This window comes from Ostrea edulis, chromosome 4 (genome assembly GCF_947568905.1).
Source record: "Ostrea edulis chromosome 4, xbOstEdul1.1, whole genome shotgun sequence".
Classification (NCBI taxonomy): Eukaryota; Metazoa; Mollusca; class Bivalvia; order Ostreida; family Ostreidae; genus Ostrea; species Ostrea edulis.
The window spans coordinates 81045470-81060750 of record NC_079167.1 but is presented as its reverse complement, the minus strand read 5'-3'; the positions used below and the strand labels follow the sequence as shown (position 1 = coordinate 81060750).

Genomic DNA, 15281 nt, shown 5'->3' with positions numbered 1-15281 from the left:
GGAAAATAACATTTATGTATCTTATATTTAGATTTATATTAAATGTATGAATATTTCCATTTTCTATGTATCCATTTTCTTTTGGCGTGTTCATACTCTAGCAATTTTTAAACCATGTACCATATTAAGAGAAATGCAAGACCTTGTTCTGCATACAGTCAGTTTTTAAATCGAGATAAGCTACTGACAAACAAGTTGATGGTACAAGGGTTTCAACAGTTTCGATTGAAGTCAGCATTTCGCAAATTCTATGGTCGTTATAACGATCTAGTTCGTCAATACAACCTATCATAGGGTCAAATGCTGTCTGATGTGTTTCATACCGATTGTTAGGCCGTTCTTGGTAAACTGATTTTGACTGCGGATGGCTCCGTTTGCCTGATCGGGATATGGGGCTCACGGCGGGTGTGACCGGTCAACAGGGGATGCTTACTCCTCCTGGGCACCTGATCCCACCTCTGGTGTGTCCAGGGGTTCGTGTTTGCCCAGCTATCTATTTGTATTGCTTTTAGGAGTTATAAAATTAATCACTGTTCGTTATCTTCACCTTGCATGATAATAAACAATTGCATTCTTTGAATGTGCAGATCTTGTGCACATTGCATGTTTTGACAGATGTGCAGCCCCCGATCATGGGTGCAGTCATCTTTAACGTATGTAAATTGAGTAAGCTTAATTGACACAAATATCGCTGGTAGAAATCTGACAGGGTGTATTTGATGAGCTTAACAAAGTCATGCGGACATGACCCTTTATTTGGTTACTTCAGATCCTTGTGTAGCGATCTACGTGACCGGATCAAAGAATTTCATTTTTATCAGATTGACACGGACTCCTGGACAAATCAGAGATGGGATTAGGTGCTTCGGAAGAATAAGCATTTCCTGTCGACCGGTCACATCCGTCATGGGCCTTTTATCTTGATCAGGCAAAGGAGTAATCCGTTCAAAATCAGTATGTAAATAGAGGCATATCAGTTGGTATGAAACGCATCAGACAGCATTGTAAATTATTGTTGTCGTTAACAGAAATCTGTTGAAAAGCTACTGAGGATACATATGCAGACATTGTGTTTTTAAAATTATGACTTCCTCCCATGGTCAGGTTGGAACCGTGATAGTGATAGGAATATTTTCTATAAATACATGTATGTAGAATCGATATTCTCCACAATTTTTCTCATGAAATGTATACTTGTACATTCAGTGGAATCAGTTGGTTAAAGCCATAGCATCCGGATTAAGGATGACTCAAATTTAAGATAAAATGAAAGAGCACGATACACTCAAAAGAAGAGCAATGTGTCACATGCAAATGAATTCAATCTCATAACATAAAATTTTACGTGCATTCTTTCAAACATATATGAAATGGCATATTCTTTAAATCTATGATGAAGCGTTTGGGATTTAAAAAGACAAATCTGCTATTCGATGCCTCTGGTACGTGCAATATATGTCAAAATCCTGAATACTGTTTTAGCATGGATGACTATTATCATATAAACAGATAACAACCAACAGTGGTTTCACTTACTGGACTGTTTCAGGGAAATGAAGTATAAAGACATAAGTATATAAGAAAGTGAAATGTTTGAAATAAGTTCTGAGCCTCAAATGGTTCATCATGTCAGATATGATGCGATCCTCGGCTCTAAAACAATGGAATATGTTCAAAACGTGTGACATCGTGTTCATTCCATGCCTTTCTATCTGTCTTAGATAAAGTACTTGTTAGCGGGTTATGAGCCCCATCTCGAGGTTCTGAATTACCGGCACAATTTTGCCTTCCTAACAGCCATTTTTATGCAGTCTAATCAATAGTTTTCAGTTTTATTTCATATAAGGAAATCATTTGAATGATTTCAATGTATCCCATCACTGAATGGGCACCATAGTCGATTGCATCTGAAGAATAAATCGAAGTGCCTTTAACGTTTTTCTATTATGAGGAAACACTGTTACATTCCAATAACTAGGAAGGAAGTGAGGATCAAACTATGAAGGAAATACATGTTCCGTCAGTCAACAAGAGATGAATATGATTTAGTATGAACATCTTTACTGAGATGACTCGTCTTTGCAGTGATAATATGATACGCCTATGGTTTGGATGTGTGATATTTTTAGATTCATGTGTATCACAAAAACCTCAAGGACGATGTGAAAATCAAGGGTATGTTCAACTACTGGCACTCAGTGTTTTACTTTCTATTTACAAGTACTAACATACTGACTGATATCGATTGAGTCTTAAACATAACAGTTTCGTTTAAAGTCATTATCTTAAAAATTATATGGTCGTTATAATGATCTAATTTGCAAATACACACTGTCACTGGGTCGAATGTTGTCTAGCGTGTTTCATAGATACCAATTGTTAAGCCGTTCTTTACTTACTGAATTTGACTACGGTTTACTCCGTTAATCTGATCCAAATAGAGGACTCCCAGTGGATGTGACCGGTCAACAAGGGATACTTACTCTTCTTAAGCAGCTGTTTCCACCTCTGGTGTGTCTAGGACTTCTCTGAATTTTGTGTTGTGTAGGTAGAGTCTCCCTTTATTATCAATCGATGTCGTTTTAAAGTATGTAGAATTTGTTTTTCTTGGTTGGGAAGTATATGCTTCTATTGTCGCTATAATGATCTAGTTTGCCAATACAACCTATCATTGGGTCAAATGCTGTTTTACATTTATCATACCGAATGTTAGGCCGTTCTTGGCGCACTGATTTTGACTGCAGATTACATGGTATACCTGATCAAGAGATAGGGCTCATGGCGGATGTCACCAGTCGACAGGGGATGCTTACTCCTCATAAGCATCTGATCCCACCTCTGGTATATCCAGGGGTCAGTGTTTGCCCAACTCTCTATTTTGTATTCCTTATAGGAGTTAATATATATCTATATATTGATCGTTGTAGGGACCTTGCCATATCCACGTGTTGTCTGAACTACATTAACATAGATGGAGACTGCATCGGTAAGACAGAAAACTATAATTAACCAGTTATGGTTGATTCCTTTAAAATGTATACAGTACTATACACAGGCAAATGTGCCTCCCGTGAATTTCACGTGAAATGCTGTTCACGTGAAATTCACATGAACCTTTCACGTGAAATTCACGTAAATTTCATGTGAATTTCACGTAGAAAGTGATTCACGTGAAATTCACTTAAAATATTCACGTGAAATTTTTACATGAATTTCACGTGAAAAGCATTATATTACTTTTCACATTAGTTCCTTGCGAAAATTTTAATATGATTTTGATTTTCGCAAGGAAATAATGTGAACGGTGATTCACGTGAATTTCATGTGAAAAGATTCAGACGAATTTCACGTGAAAGTTCTTCATGTGAAATTCACGTGAAAAATTTCACAAGAAAAGCGATTAAAGTGAAATATCCACACTTCTTAATATATTCAAGCGAAAAATAAAATAAAATAAAATAAAGGTAAAATATAAAACGATATGGAGATTGGGCAATTTAAGTTAGAGTACATTTATAAAATGTTGGCAAATGACCAGTACAGTATATCCTGCTCACGCCTCCCTCTCCTCGTTTATTTCCGAAATTATTAATTTGCATTGTAGTTCTGTACGCAGTATGACTACATGTACTTTCCACAACTGATTTCTCTCATTTCCCATTATTTTCTCTCTTAAGAATTAAAAAAGAAATTAAATCTACCATCATCATAGATATTAATGAAAGCATATTTTCCAACTACTTGAAGAATCACTATAATATTGATAAAGTTAAAATATGCAACTTCAAAAATACGAAATTTTCTAAATAGCTAAGAAGATTTGCCCACCCTTTAGAAATTCAAACTAGTAGATATTCAAAACCATGTACAGCACAACTCTGATATAGCGACTTTCTGCGGACACTCTGTAAAAGTTCACTATAAGCGTAATTCGCTATACGTTTATAGCGAATTCATGATTAAAATATAACGAATTCGTTATAAAACTGAATTGTTCTACATGTATATCAGTTGCATAAGAAAGCAGCTATCGATATACTTGAGTTTGTATTGTCTCTAAGAGAAATTAAGCCTATGTATGTTCGACAAGAAATATTTTGCAACAGGGGATGCTTACTCCTCCTAGGCACCTGATCCCACCTCTGGTGTGTCCAGGGGTCCGTGTTTGCCCAACTATCTATTTTGTATTGCTTGTAGGAGTTATGAAATTGATCACTGTTCGTTATCTTCACCTTGCATACACAGATTTATCTAACCCTAACCCTAACCCTGATTTATTCGGATTTCAAACATTTCGGTTGAGCATCACTGAAGAGACATTATTTGTCGAAATGCACATCTGGTGCATCAAAATTGGTACCGTATAAGTTTTACATTATGACCCCTGGGTCGCGGTCTCTGCTGGTGGACTGTTAGTCCCCGAGGGTCTCTACAGCCCAGTAGCTAAGTATTCCGTTACTAGCTTGAAAATACGGATGTATATTTAATTGCTGTTATAAAATTTAGAAATTCATTTCAAAATTAAGGATTATCTCCCTCATGCATAGCTCTTATCCTTGGACGAATTTGGCTCCACTTGTTTAGCACGCTGTTTTTGGCTATATTTAGATCTAAAACTTCATAGTTATTTCGGATTTCAAACATTTCGGTTGAGCATCACCGAAGAGACATTATTTGTCGAAATGCGCATTTGGTGCATCAAACTTGGTACCGTATAAGTTTTACATTATATATGATAATTTATCTTTAGGGATTGTTAAGTCACGCAAGAACATGTCGAAAGAAAAATATCAACACAATTATGTGCAATTCATACAAACAGTATATCGGAGTAGTCATTTACGTGTTGCTTTACACAAATAAACGAGTGAACGATATAATAAATGCAATCAAACTTCAAATTTAATTAACGAGAATAGTCAATATTACCGATAATATATTTGCTAAATTTATGTGTAAGTATTGTCTTTTGAAAAAATACAAAAAGAAATTTCGTAATAAGCGATTATTAAATTTCACGAATTTAAAATGGGGAAATAAATTGTTATAAAAGGTTATTTTTACGTTCATTGATAATTCAAGGGGAATATGAATTTACTTCGTTATATCCGTAAATTCGCTATATCCGTGTTCGTTATCAACACAGATTTTTATATTGAATATATAAAGAATTTGCCGGGGAAATCGATTTCTTTTCGCTATAGCCGTAATTTCGTTATATCCGTGTTCGCTATATTCGAGTTTTACTGTAGATCTATTCCAAAAGATTGTTGTTTTGGTCAGTTTTGTAAAACTACTGAAGATGAGTTACATATCGCTGCTTTATGATGTTGGTAACAGGCTACTTGTCGGTGTGCACTTGGGCTGTTTACATACATGTGATTTGAGGGTAGTATTGTGCAAGTGGGAAAAATGCCATGGTATTGTTTGGCGGTGTCGGTAGACGAGGCGCTGGTAACGTCATTTCAGATTTCCGTAATTTGGCATCAATTTTAATTACTCCCCCCCCCCCCTTATATACATCGAGAATAATTACCGCTGTGATACCTTGGAAGCTGGTGTATGCATAATTTTAGACCTACTGGAAATTGCTGATACACGCATGTAGAATTGAAAATTTTCTATCAGCCGTATTCACCATCCCGAATTTGTAGATCATCAATCCAAAGGAAAACATGTGAAATTCATGTTAAAGATTTCACGTGAATTTCATGTGAAATTCGTGTGAATTTTATGTGAATTGTTTTTTGTGTGAATTCACGCGAAATTCATGTGAGGCACATTTGCCTGTGTAATTAAACTATAAAGTTATCTATTAGTAATGAAATACATTATGTACAAAAACAATTAAAAAAAAACCATAACGCTTTCCTGAAATATTTATCCATCATGGACTGGGACATGGTGTGAAAAACTTGAAACTTTATTTTATGACCATAACCTTTTCGCAGGAATTACAGTTTGAAGACACATAAGCTTTCATTATATAAAGAAAGTTCAAGATAAGATTTAAGACTTTTCTGCTTCATTGATGCTTCAGTTCTTAAATTTTGGGCTTGTACATAGAGATTGGTTTAAACAAATTTGAATCCCCATCCAACGTTGATTAAGATTAACCCAGTGGTTCTCAAGAGTAGAAAATGTGAAAAGTTTGAGACAACAAAACAGCAATGACAACAGACGGACGCCGGATGAATGAGGGACTTCAGTTTTTGGCTTGAGTTTTTAACATAAAAAACGGACGAATTTGCATCAGTTTATATTCAATCTGCATATATGGCTTTATGATATTTTCCCGTTTTATTTATTCTTTTATTATATTTTTGTCAGCCTGCCTACCAGGTACAATGGGGATAAACTGCTCTAGACTATGTCCTGATGGTTTCTATGGCCAGTTCTGCCTGAAGGAGTGTAATTGTCACCCCACACAGAGATGTAGTAAGGCCAATGGGTGTGTTTGTAAGGGGAACAATTGCTCAAGTGGTAGGTTTTATTAAATGATACAAAAATGGTAGTGATATATAATAAAAATATCAATGCAATATATATGAATGAAAATAAATTTTAAAAAAAATAGACTGAATTTCGTATGATATTCCTAATCGTTTGCAAACATTGCTCTTTATTTTTAGAAAACTATTAGCTTTAAAAAAAACCCTCATATTTTAGATAAGCTGTAACATGACATAAAATAAAGCAGGAATATTTAATCTTTTAAGAATGAAAAAAAAAAACAACATTTTCTCAATTTTCCCCATCTAATATTTATAATGATGACAAAAGAATATTTCAAATGACCTTCAGAGGGGTAACAAGTAAAAACAGGTCATGCGAATTTCCCTATGTTCCTCTTGCCTATTTCCGCATGCTCTAATGGAGACTAAATTTATTATTTTCAATATTCTTTTTAAAAAGGGGAGAAAATGATATTTACAACGCTGTTGCTTCTGCTAAAAATATAGTCTTCTGAACTATAGTTTTCCAAACTCCCTTTCAGCATTAAGTATTAAAACTATAAGCAAGAAAGAGTACTGTAAGTATAACACAAAACAAGTCATTACTACCAGATTTTATCCTTAAAGGTGGCGCATAGGATATATTAAAACAGAAATATGTTCATCAAGAAGTTCATGTATTTAAAAAGTTATTAAATCATATAGGTACGTGTTTAACTAGAAGTGTTGTATCTATAAACTTGTATCAGTCAATTCATAAATGAATGGGTATTTTTTGCAGTGTCCCATGCATTCGATGTAGTTGAGGAACCTTCTTGTACATCAAGCGATGGTAAGAGTACAATGAGGGAGAATAAAACAAATCTAAATCAAAACAAGAGACCACGGAGAAAAAAGTGTTGACCGTAGGAGATTTTCACTTGTAATATTTGTTTGATTTCCTGTTGACTATCTTTTAGAATTTTTTAAATAGATACATGGACGTTTAATGAATGTTTCCTTGTAGAGGAGTATGAAAATACTGTTAACAAAAATAACCTATAATTCTTCAACAGTGTTTTTTCTCCTTGTCTTACATTTGTTTCACCCACAAAGTTCAAGCAATATTACAATATGTTTAATTTGAATAAAATATAGAAACGTTACTAATTAGGAGGGATGAATAATTCAGTGAGATTCTTGACATGAAGACCACGTTCCTGAAATCCGTCCAAGTGGTATTGCGTAAACATCAAGTATGAACAAATTCACAATTGCTTTTCCTGGTTAAACATGGTTCAGATACTTGATTTAAACAATCTCAATTTCAAAACAAAAAATGCCTATGATTTCTTCAAAATGTTTTTATTTTTATCAGATGCATATATATATATATATATATATATATATATATATATATATATATATTACTCAGTACAACACTGTAGCACTCTTGTCACCAATGCAGTTTATCTATACTTGTCGTTTTTGCGTGTTATTTGTTTATGTAATATATGTCTCTTGATAAAGACGCGGGTTGCGTCGAAAATTTGAGTTTTAAATAACCAACAGTGTCATGGCCTTTTCAGTGCTTATATATATATATATATATATATATATATATATATATATATATATATATATGATAATGAAATATAACACTCTGATTCCACGCAAAAGTACGGTTAAGTTGAAATAAAAATATGCTAGAGTTCCTCATTGACAATATCTTCGTGGTCTTTCGTGATCAGGTCTTCCAACAGTCTGTTGGAATTCCCATGGGCACGAATTGTGCTCCTTTGTTAGCTGACCTTTTTCTATATTCATATGAAGCAGAATTTATTCAAAAACTTCTACGTGAGAAGAAAAAAATCTCGCTGTGGACTTCAATTCAACATTTCGATATATCGATGACGTTTTGTCTATTAACAATAATAACTTTCATTCATATGTCGATTTGATATATCCATGTGAGCTCGAAATAAAGGACACCACAGAGTCGTCCACTTCTCCTTCATACTTAGATATTTTATTGAAAGTAGAAATTAACGGCAAACTGACAACTCAACTGTATGACAAACGCGATGATTTTAGTTTCTCCATCATCAACTTCCCATATTTATGTATCAATATTACATTAATTATCACCTACATATGGTGTTTATATATATCAACTGATTCGATATGCAAGAGCTTATTCTGCGTATAGTCAGTTTTTAAATCGAGGTAAGCTACTGACAAACAAGTTGATGGTACAGGGGTTTCAACAGTCTCGATTGACGTCAGCATTTTGCAAATTCTATGGTCGTTATAACGATCTAGTTCGTCAATACAACCTATCATTGGGTCAAATGCTGTCTGACGTGTTTCATACCGATTGTTAAGCCGTTCTTGGCACACTGATTTTGACAGCGGATATCTCCGTTTACCTGAACAGGATATAGGGCTCACGGCGGGTGTGACCGGTCGACATGGGATGCTTCCTCCTCCTGGACACCTGATCCCACCTCTGGTGTGTCCAGGGGTCCGTGTTTGCCCAATTGTCTATTTTGTATTGCTTGTAAGAGTTATGCGATTGATCGTTGTTCGTTATCTTCATCTTTCATTGATGTCAATGTTGTACAATGACCATGTTGTGGGATATAAGATATTACGTATACCTGTCACGACCCTATAATTCAATATGATCAGATGATTGAAATGTTTACTACGGAAGCCCATTTTGGGCCTATCAAAATATTTTTGAATTTGAAAATTCAAAATTAAGAGTTGGGCTAACACGGACCCCTGAATATACCACAAGTCGGATCAGGTGACTGATCTTGCGACATATTCATCCAACTACATTTTATTAACAATTCGTTTTAACAAATTGTATTAATGTGTTTTAATGAATAAAAATCCGATTTAATAAAGTGAAAAATTTATGATATCAAATAATTTAATCTATACTTACTAATTCTGCAATTCGTTATCACGAATTATTTACTAATTTGATATCAAAGACTTTATAAATCGTTATATCGAATTTGACAATTTGATATAACCATTTCTAAAATTCGTGATTTCAAATTCAATTCGTTAAAATAAATTTTGAAATTTGTTGTAACAAAATTTATTTCAACAAATTTGTTATAACAAATTCAATCCGTTATAACGAATTTAAAAGTTTGAAATGACAAATTAAATCTGTAACAACAAATTCTGGAATTCGTAATTTCAAATTAAAAAATATTTTAATACGTCCTAAATGGGCTTCCGTAATTATGAGATTGATCACTGCTCGTTATTTTCACCTTTTCATTAGTATAAGTTTTTGAAAATTTGTTGTAACGAATTATGCAATTTGATATAACGAATTTCGGAATTCGTTATTTCAAATTGAATTCCTTATTTCAAATTTAGAAATCCATTATTACGAAGTTTACAAATTCGTTATAACAAATTTAATTCGTTATAACAAATTTGGTTCGTTATAACGAATTTTAATGTTTGAAATAACGAATTAAAATCGAAATAACGAGTTTCAGAATTTGTTATTTCAAATTAGAAATATATGTTTGATAGGTCCTAAATGGGGTTTCGTAGTTTATTGATATAATCAGATGATGAAATATTTTACAATATGATCATGTGCTTTAACTGTTTATCAATGCAAGGTGAAGATAACGAACAGTGATCAATCTCATAACTCCTACAAGCAATACAAAATAGATAGTTGGGCAAACACGGACCCCTGGACACACCAGAGGTGGGATCAGGTGCCTAAGAGGAGTAAGCATCCCCTGTTGTTTTACAATATGATCAGATGATTAACTGTTTTAGAATACGATCAGATGACTAAATGTTTTACAATATGATCAGATGATTGTACTTTTTTTTACAATATAATTAGATGATTAACCGTTTTACAATATAATCAGATGATTAACCGTTTTACAATATGATCAGATGATTAACTGTTTTACAATATGATCAGATGATTAACTGTTTTACAATATGATCAGATGATTAATCGTTTTACAATATGATCAGATGATTAACTGTTTTACAATATGATCAGATGATTAATCGTTTTACAATATGATCAGACGATTAACTGTTTTACACTATGATCAGACGATTAACTGTTTTACAATATGATCAGATGATTAACTGTTTTACAATATGATCAGATGATTAATCGTTTTACAATATGATCAAACGATTAACTGTTTTACACTATGATCAGACGATTAACTGTTTTACAATATGATCAGATGATTAACTGTTTTACAATATGATCAGATGATTAATCGTTTTACAATATGATCAAACGATTAACTGTTTTACACTATGATCAGACGATTAACTGTTTTACAATATGATCAGATGACTAACTGTTTTACAATATGATCGGATTATTAACTGTTTTACAGCTGTTGCTATCGCACTGGGATTCGTTATTGTCATTCTACTCTTCGTCCTTATGCCTGTCACAGTCCAGCTGTACAGACTTAGGAAACTACGGTATGATATTTTCTCTTGATTAAAAAGTGTTTTGTAATTTTTTGGTTTGAATTGCGACTTTTATTGACTTCTAATGCATCTAATTCAAAACTCCTTTATACTTCGAAGCACCAAGATAAAATCACCTACTGCGTACATGGAGACAGACATACAACAGGAGAATGCACCATTGCACTCTTACGAAGCGATGATGAAGAATCTGCCACGTGAGGTAAAACATGATGAGCAGCCGACAGACGTGTCAACGTCAGGGAATGAGAACTACTTAGAACCCAAACAAGCAACCATCAAACCAGTTGTGCTTACAGGGCAGTACCAACAAACCAAACAGACTACAACCTGCAACACGAGCCAGTCCAAAGTAAAGGTATCGGACTTACCAAGCCAAACGTCACACATCACCAGTTTTGAATCGCCCAAAACGGTGGATTTAGTTGCTATGGAAACTCCCGCCGAAGACAATGGTGAGTCTTACCTCGATATGGGACAGAAACAAAGGCTAGACTATCTCGACGTCATAGCAACTGTAGAACAAGCGCAGGAGCTTGATCCAGACACATCGGATTACGTGGAAGCAGAATCACAGAATGTCCGTCCTTAACTGTCCTATTCATCTTATTTAAGACTGTTGTACTCGGCTGAACGCAAATATGTCATTATTTCAGGAACATATTTTTGTTGTATCGGGTCATATTGGGTGATTATATAGACAAAGCCAATCGCGCTATGCTTCCCATATGTTTTCACTGTTTTTTTGTATAGCCCCGTAATACTAAAATACTAGACATTTAATCTTAATTTTGTAATATATAAGATTTATATCCCAGTAACACTACAAAACCAGACATCTAATCCTAATTTTGTAATATGTAAGATTTATATCCCAGCAATACTACAAAACTAGAGATTGTGTAAAGAATAAGATTTTTTAATGAATTGAAAAGTCACTGCTTTTATAAAAAAAAAAAAAATGATAAAATAGAATGAAACAGGAGAGATTCAGTATTGATAAGATAATGGTAAATGTACATGTAAATACTATTACATGTACATAATGCAAAGACAGTTGATACATGTTTAAACAACACAGGATCATCTGATTTTCATCAAACGTTCATAGCGTGACCAAGTAAAATACCGCAGTGATCTAAAGTTTATCATTATCAAGACTTCGCTTTACATTCTTCAGATCAAAATATTTTATTGTTGGAATAACTATTTAAAATGTCACAGTCTGATGCTATCAATCTTGATAAGTATGTTACAAAGTGAGATTATCCTCTCTAATTAAATATGTCGCAGGTTGAGATTATCGTCATAGACAGGTGCTATTTCTCTTAATTAGTATGTCACAGCCCCGCAAAATTTCTCACAACAAAGAGTAATATACCTAGCTCCTGCCTCTCCTTCAGTGAATGCCATAAAGGTCGGTCCCTTCGTACAAAAATATTTGGGTATACGCCTAGTGTAATGTGTATTTCATTGTCCCTGATTTCCCTCAATATCAAAAGAGGAAAAGGTACACTTATCAGGTTCTCATTTCAATTCCTTGTCAGGACCATTCTGTCATTGTCTTCCAATACATTTCCATTAGAAGGTTACATATATATGTAGGTTCAATTATTTGTATAAAAGTGGTTTTATCTATAATATTTTGTTATTTAGTGTTCACTCATTTGTAAGAGGGCGGCAGTTTTGAATTTGATAAAACTAATAGGAAGGAACAATAGTCACTTTCAGTAGTGTTCACATTTACCACAGAAAATCTGAAATAGTTTACCAATATCTCATGACGCAAAATAATTGACTGATGCTATAAGAAATCCAATTTTTTAAAATATATTAATAATTTTAATTCATGCTTCATCTAAATTTTTTAAAAATATATTCTACTGCATCACAGGTTTCCCGAACACAAGGGTACCTTTGATAAGCATAAAAAAGAAAGGCTTCAATTTCTGATCACAGGGTACAGAATGTCTGCGGTCAAGAAGTGAATGAAAAGGTAAATATAGCGAACAGTGATCAATCTCATAACTCCTATAACGAATACAAAATAGAGAGCTGGGCAAATACATAACCCTAGAGGTGGGATCAAGTGCTCAGGAGGATATAGCATCCATTGTCGAACTGTTTCACCCACCACAATCCCTATATTTTGATCAGGTAAAGGGAGTAATCTATTGTTCAAGAGCGGCTTGGAGCTTGGTGTGATATACACTGTACGTTTAACGGGACAGTTGCTCTCATTTGGCAGTAACCTGTCTCGGTTTAAAAACTTTTACACAGAACAATCTCTTGCGTATTGAATTACTTAAGATCATGGAATATTGTTACTTAAATATTGAAAATTGACGATGAAGAAGTTGACGTCAAACCATTGGCATAAAGTTGAGTTCAGTGAAATATCTGTAACATAAACAGGTTGTTAAGCGCGAATCTCAGCAATATACACAGCCAATTCATTGAGAATATCTGCAGCATACATACACACATGTATACATACATACATACATGTATACATACATACATACATACATGTATACATGCAGCATGTTAAGTGAGAATCTCTGTGGGTTAGTAATTGGAATGCTCCATTAAACGTGCAATACGCAACGGGTTTTGTATTCTTTGTCTTGAGGAAAAGCGGCAGCAGATCTCCCCATCAACATTATTCATTTACGTTTGGGGACCAGTTTTATCATGTCATACATGTATTCACAAAACTGATTAATATCAAGGAAATTTCCCCCCATAAATATATTATCTTGTTAAATACAAGATAAAATCTCTTATTTCAAAAAGATATATCTTGACCCCTTGTGTGGAAAGCTGATTTGTATCAGGGAAGTCTTGCTCTCGTAAATACATGATAATTATGTTAGTGATTTTGATGATAAAAATCCAGTATCACATTTTCGAGTTACTGCCGGAACGCGTGTTTATTCTCTATTTTATATACCGTAATCACGTGATTTCATGATTTGATTCATTCTCTCACCAGAGGGCGCGCTACGCAAGCTTCACTTTTGTTGTGGAGCGTAGCGTAACGCCCTCTGGTGAGAGATTGGATTTGATTAGCCGTCGATACTTCCAGTAAAATAGTGTCTGCCAGAAAAAGAAGGGATTAAAAGCGAGATACAACTGCTCAGCAGAAGGCTGTAATGAGGACTCAAGGAAGATGAGAAAGTACTGTTATATGAAAAACATTACATTCTACTCCTTTCTGACACAGTCAAAAATCAGAAAAGCGTGGCTGAACTTGGTGAAACGAAAAGATTACAACCCTTCGAAAGGTCATAGACAGTGCTCCAAACGAAAGTCTACAGAGGGAAATCCTTACCCGACTGTTTGCCTAGTATCCCTACAACAACTATAAACAGCCTTTCAAGTTGAGAAGTATGACTTCTTTTGACGAGCGGAACATCGAGTCACACAGCTCACAGTTGTAGCATGCATTAATTCTATTGTTGATATCATTCAATTATAATTTATGTGAAGAGAGCAACAATTCAATTATTGCATGCATCAATTCAATTGTAGAGAGCAATAATTCATTAATGCTAACACCAATTAATGTGCGCAATAATTGAATTATTGCTCTCTTGTATTGAATTAATGATATCATCTAATTAAACTAATACATGTAATAATTCTCTGAATATAATGAATATATGGTGCGGAATTGAAGATATCATTAATTATTTGAAAAGATCTTTGATTGAATTGTCATGTGCAATGAAATGAAATGAATTGAATTAATAATATCTTCAAATAATTAAAAATATCTTCAAATAATTAAAATTATCTTTAAATAATTGAGTTTGTTAATTTTTTTTTTCAGTTTTAACAACATTTATTCGGGTATATAGCCAGGCTTTTACAAAACACTTACAACTCAACCTGACCAGGGGGTACAGGGTTTTAAGAATTCTAACTCTTTCGCTTACACATTCACACGGACAGACATTCATACTAAACGAAGGCTAGAAGTAAAGAAAGTAGAAAAAATTGACAATGTACTCTGGCTGAGTTCATAAATATCATACTATAATAATTAACAATCAGATATATGATGTAATACCAAGGTTGTTATTTAAAAAATACTACTTTAAACACACTATTGATTGAATATACATTTACTTCACCACGTACATGTACGAAGAAAAAGAAAAATTATATCAAATGTAATATTTTTTTTAAAAAGCATTTTAGGATATTTTTGTTTTAACATAGTTTGTTAATTTGGCGCTCCAAAGAAAACTGTTCTTATTGTCCGAATCAAGACATCATACCAGCTGTTGCCACGAATGAATCTTGCCATACAAGTGATAAACA

The 15281-nt window shown here is 33.8% G+C and overlaps 1 protein-coding gene across 2 annotated transcripts; it reads left to right on the top strand.

Moving 5' to 3' along the window:
- Window positions 1–991: 991 nt before the first annotated feature.
- LOC125671905 (protein draper-like) lies at window positions 992–12593 on the top strand. 2 transcript variants are annotated; one of them, XM_048907889.2, is made up of 6 exons: window positions 992–2175; window positions 2928–2986; window positions 6331–6483; window positions 7237–7287; window positions 10853–10943; window positions 11052–12593. In XM_048907889.2, exons 1-6 carry the CDS (start codon window positions 2051–2053, stop codon window positions 11542–11544), a joined length of 972 nt encoding a protein of 323 aa, XP_048763846.1. In that variant the 5' UTR covers window positions 992–2050; the 3' UTR covers window positions 11545–12593. The 2 variants fall into 2 exon arrangements, with proteins under 2 accessions (XP_048763846.1, XP_048763847.1); XM_048907890.2 differs by having other exon boundaries at window positions 994–1147.
- Window positions 12594–15281: the final 2688 nt, after the last annotated feature.

What these genes read in the sequence shown, in the direction of transcription:
- LOC125671905 (XM_048907889.2), top strand. Translation starts at nt 2,051, where the DNA reads ATGAACATCTTTACTGAGATGACTCGTCTTTGCAGTGATAATATGATA. An exon ending in TTCTTGTACATCAAGCGATG is followed by an intron (nt 7,288 to 10,852) that starts GTAAGAGTACAA and finishes ACTGTTTTACAG; the next exon opens with CTGTTGCTATCGCACTGGGA. An exon ending in TACAGACTTAGGAAACTACG is followed by an intron (nt 10,944 to 11,051) that starts GTATGATATTTT and finishes TATACTTCGAAG; the next exon opens with CACCAAGATAAAATCACCTA.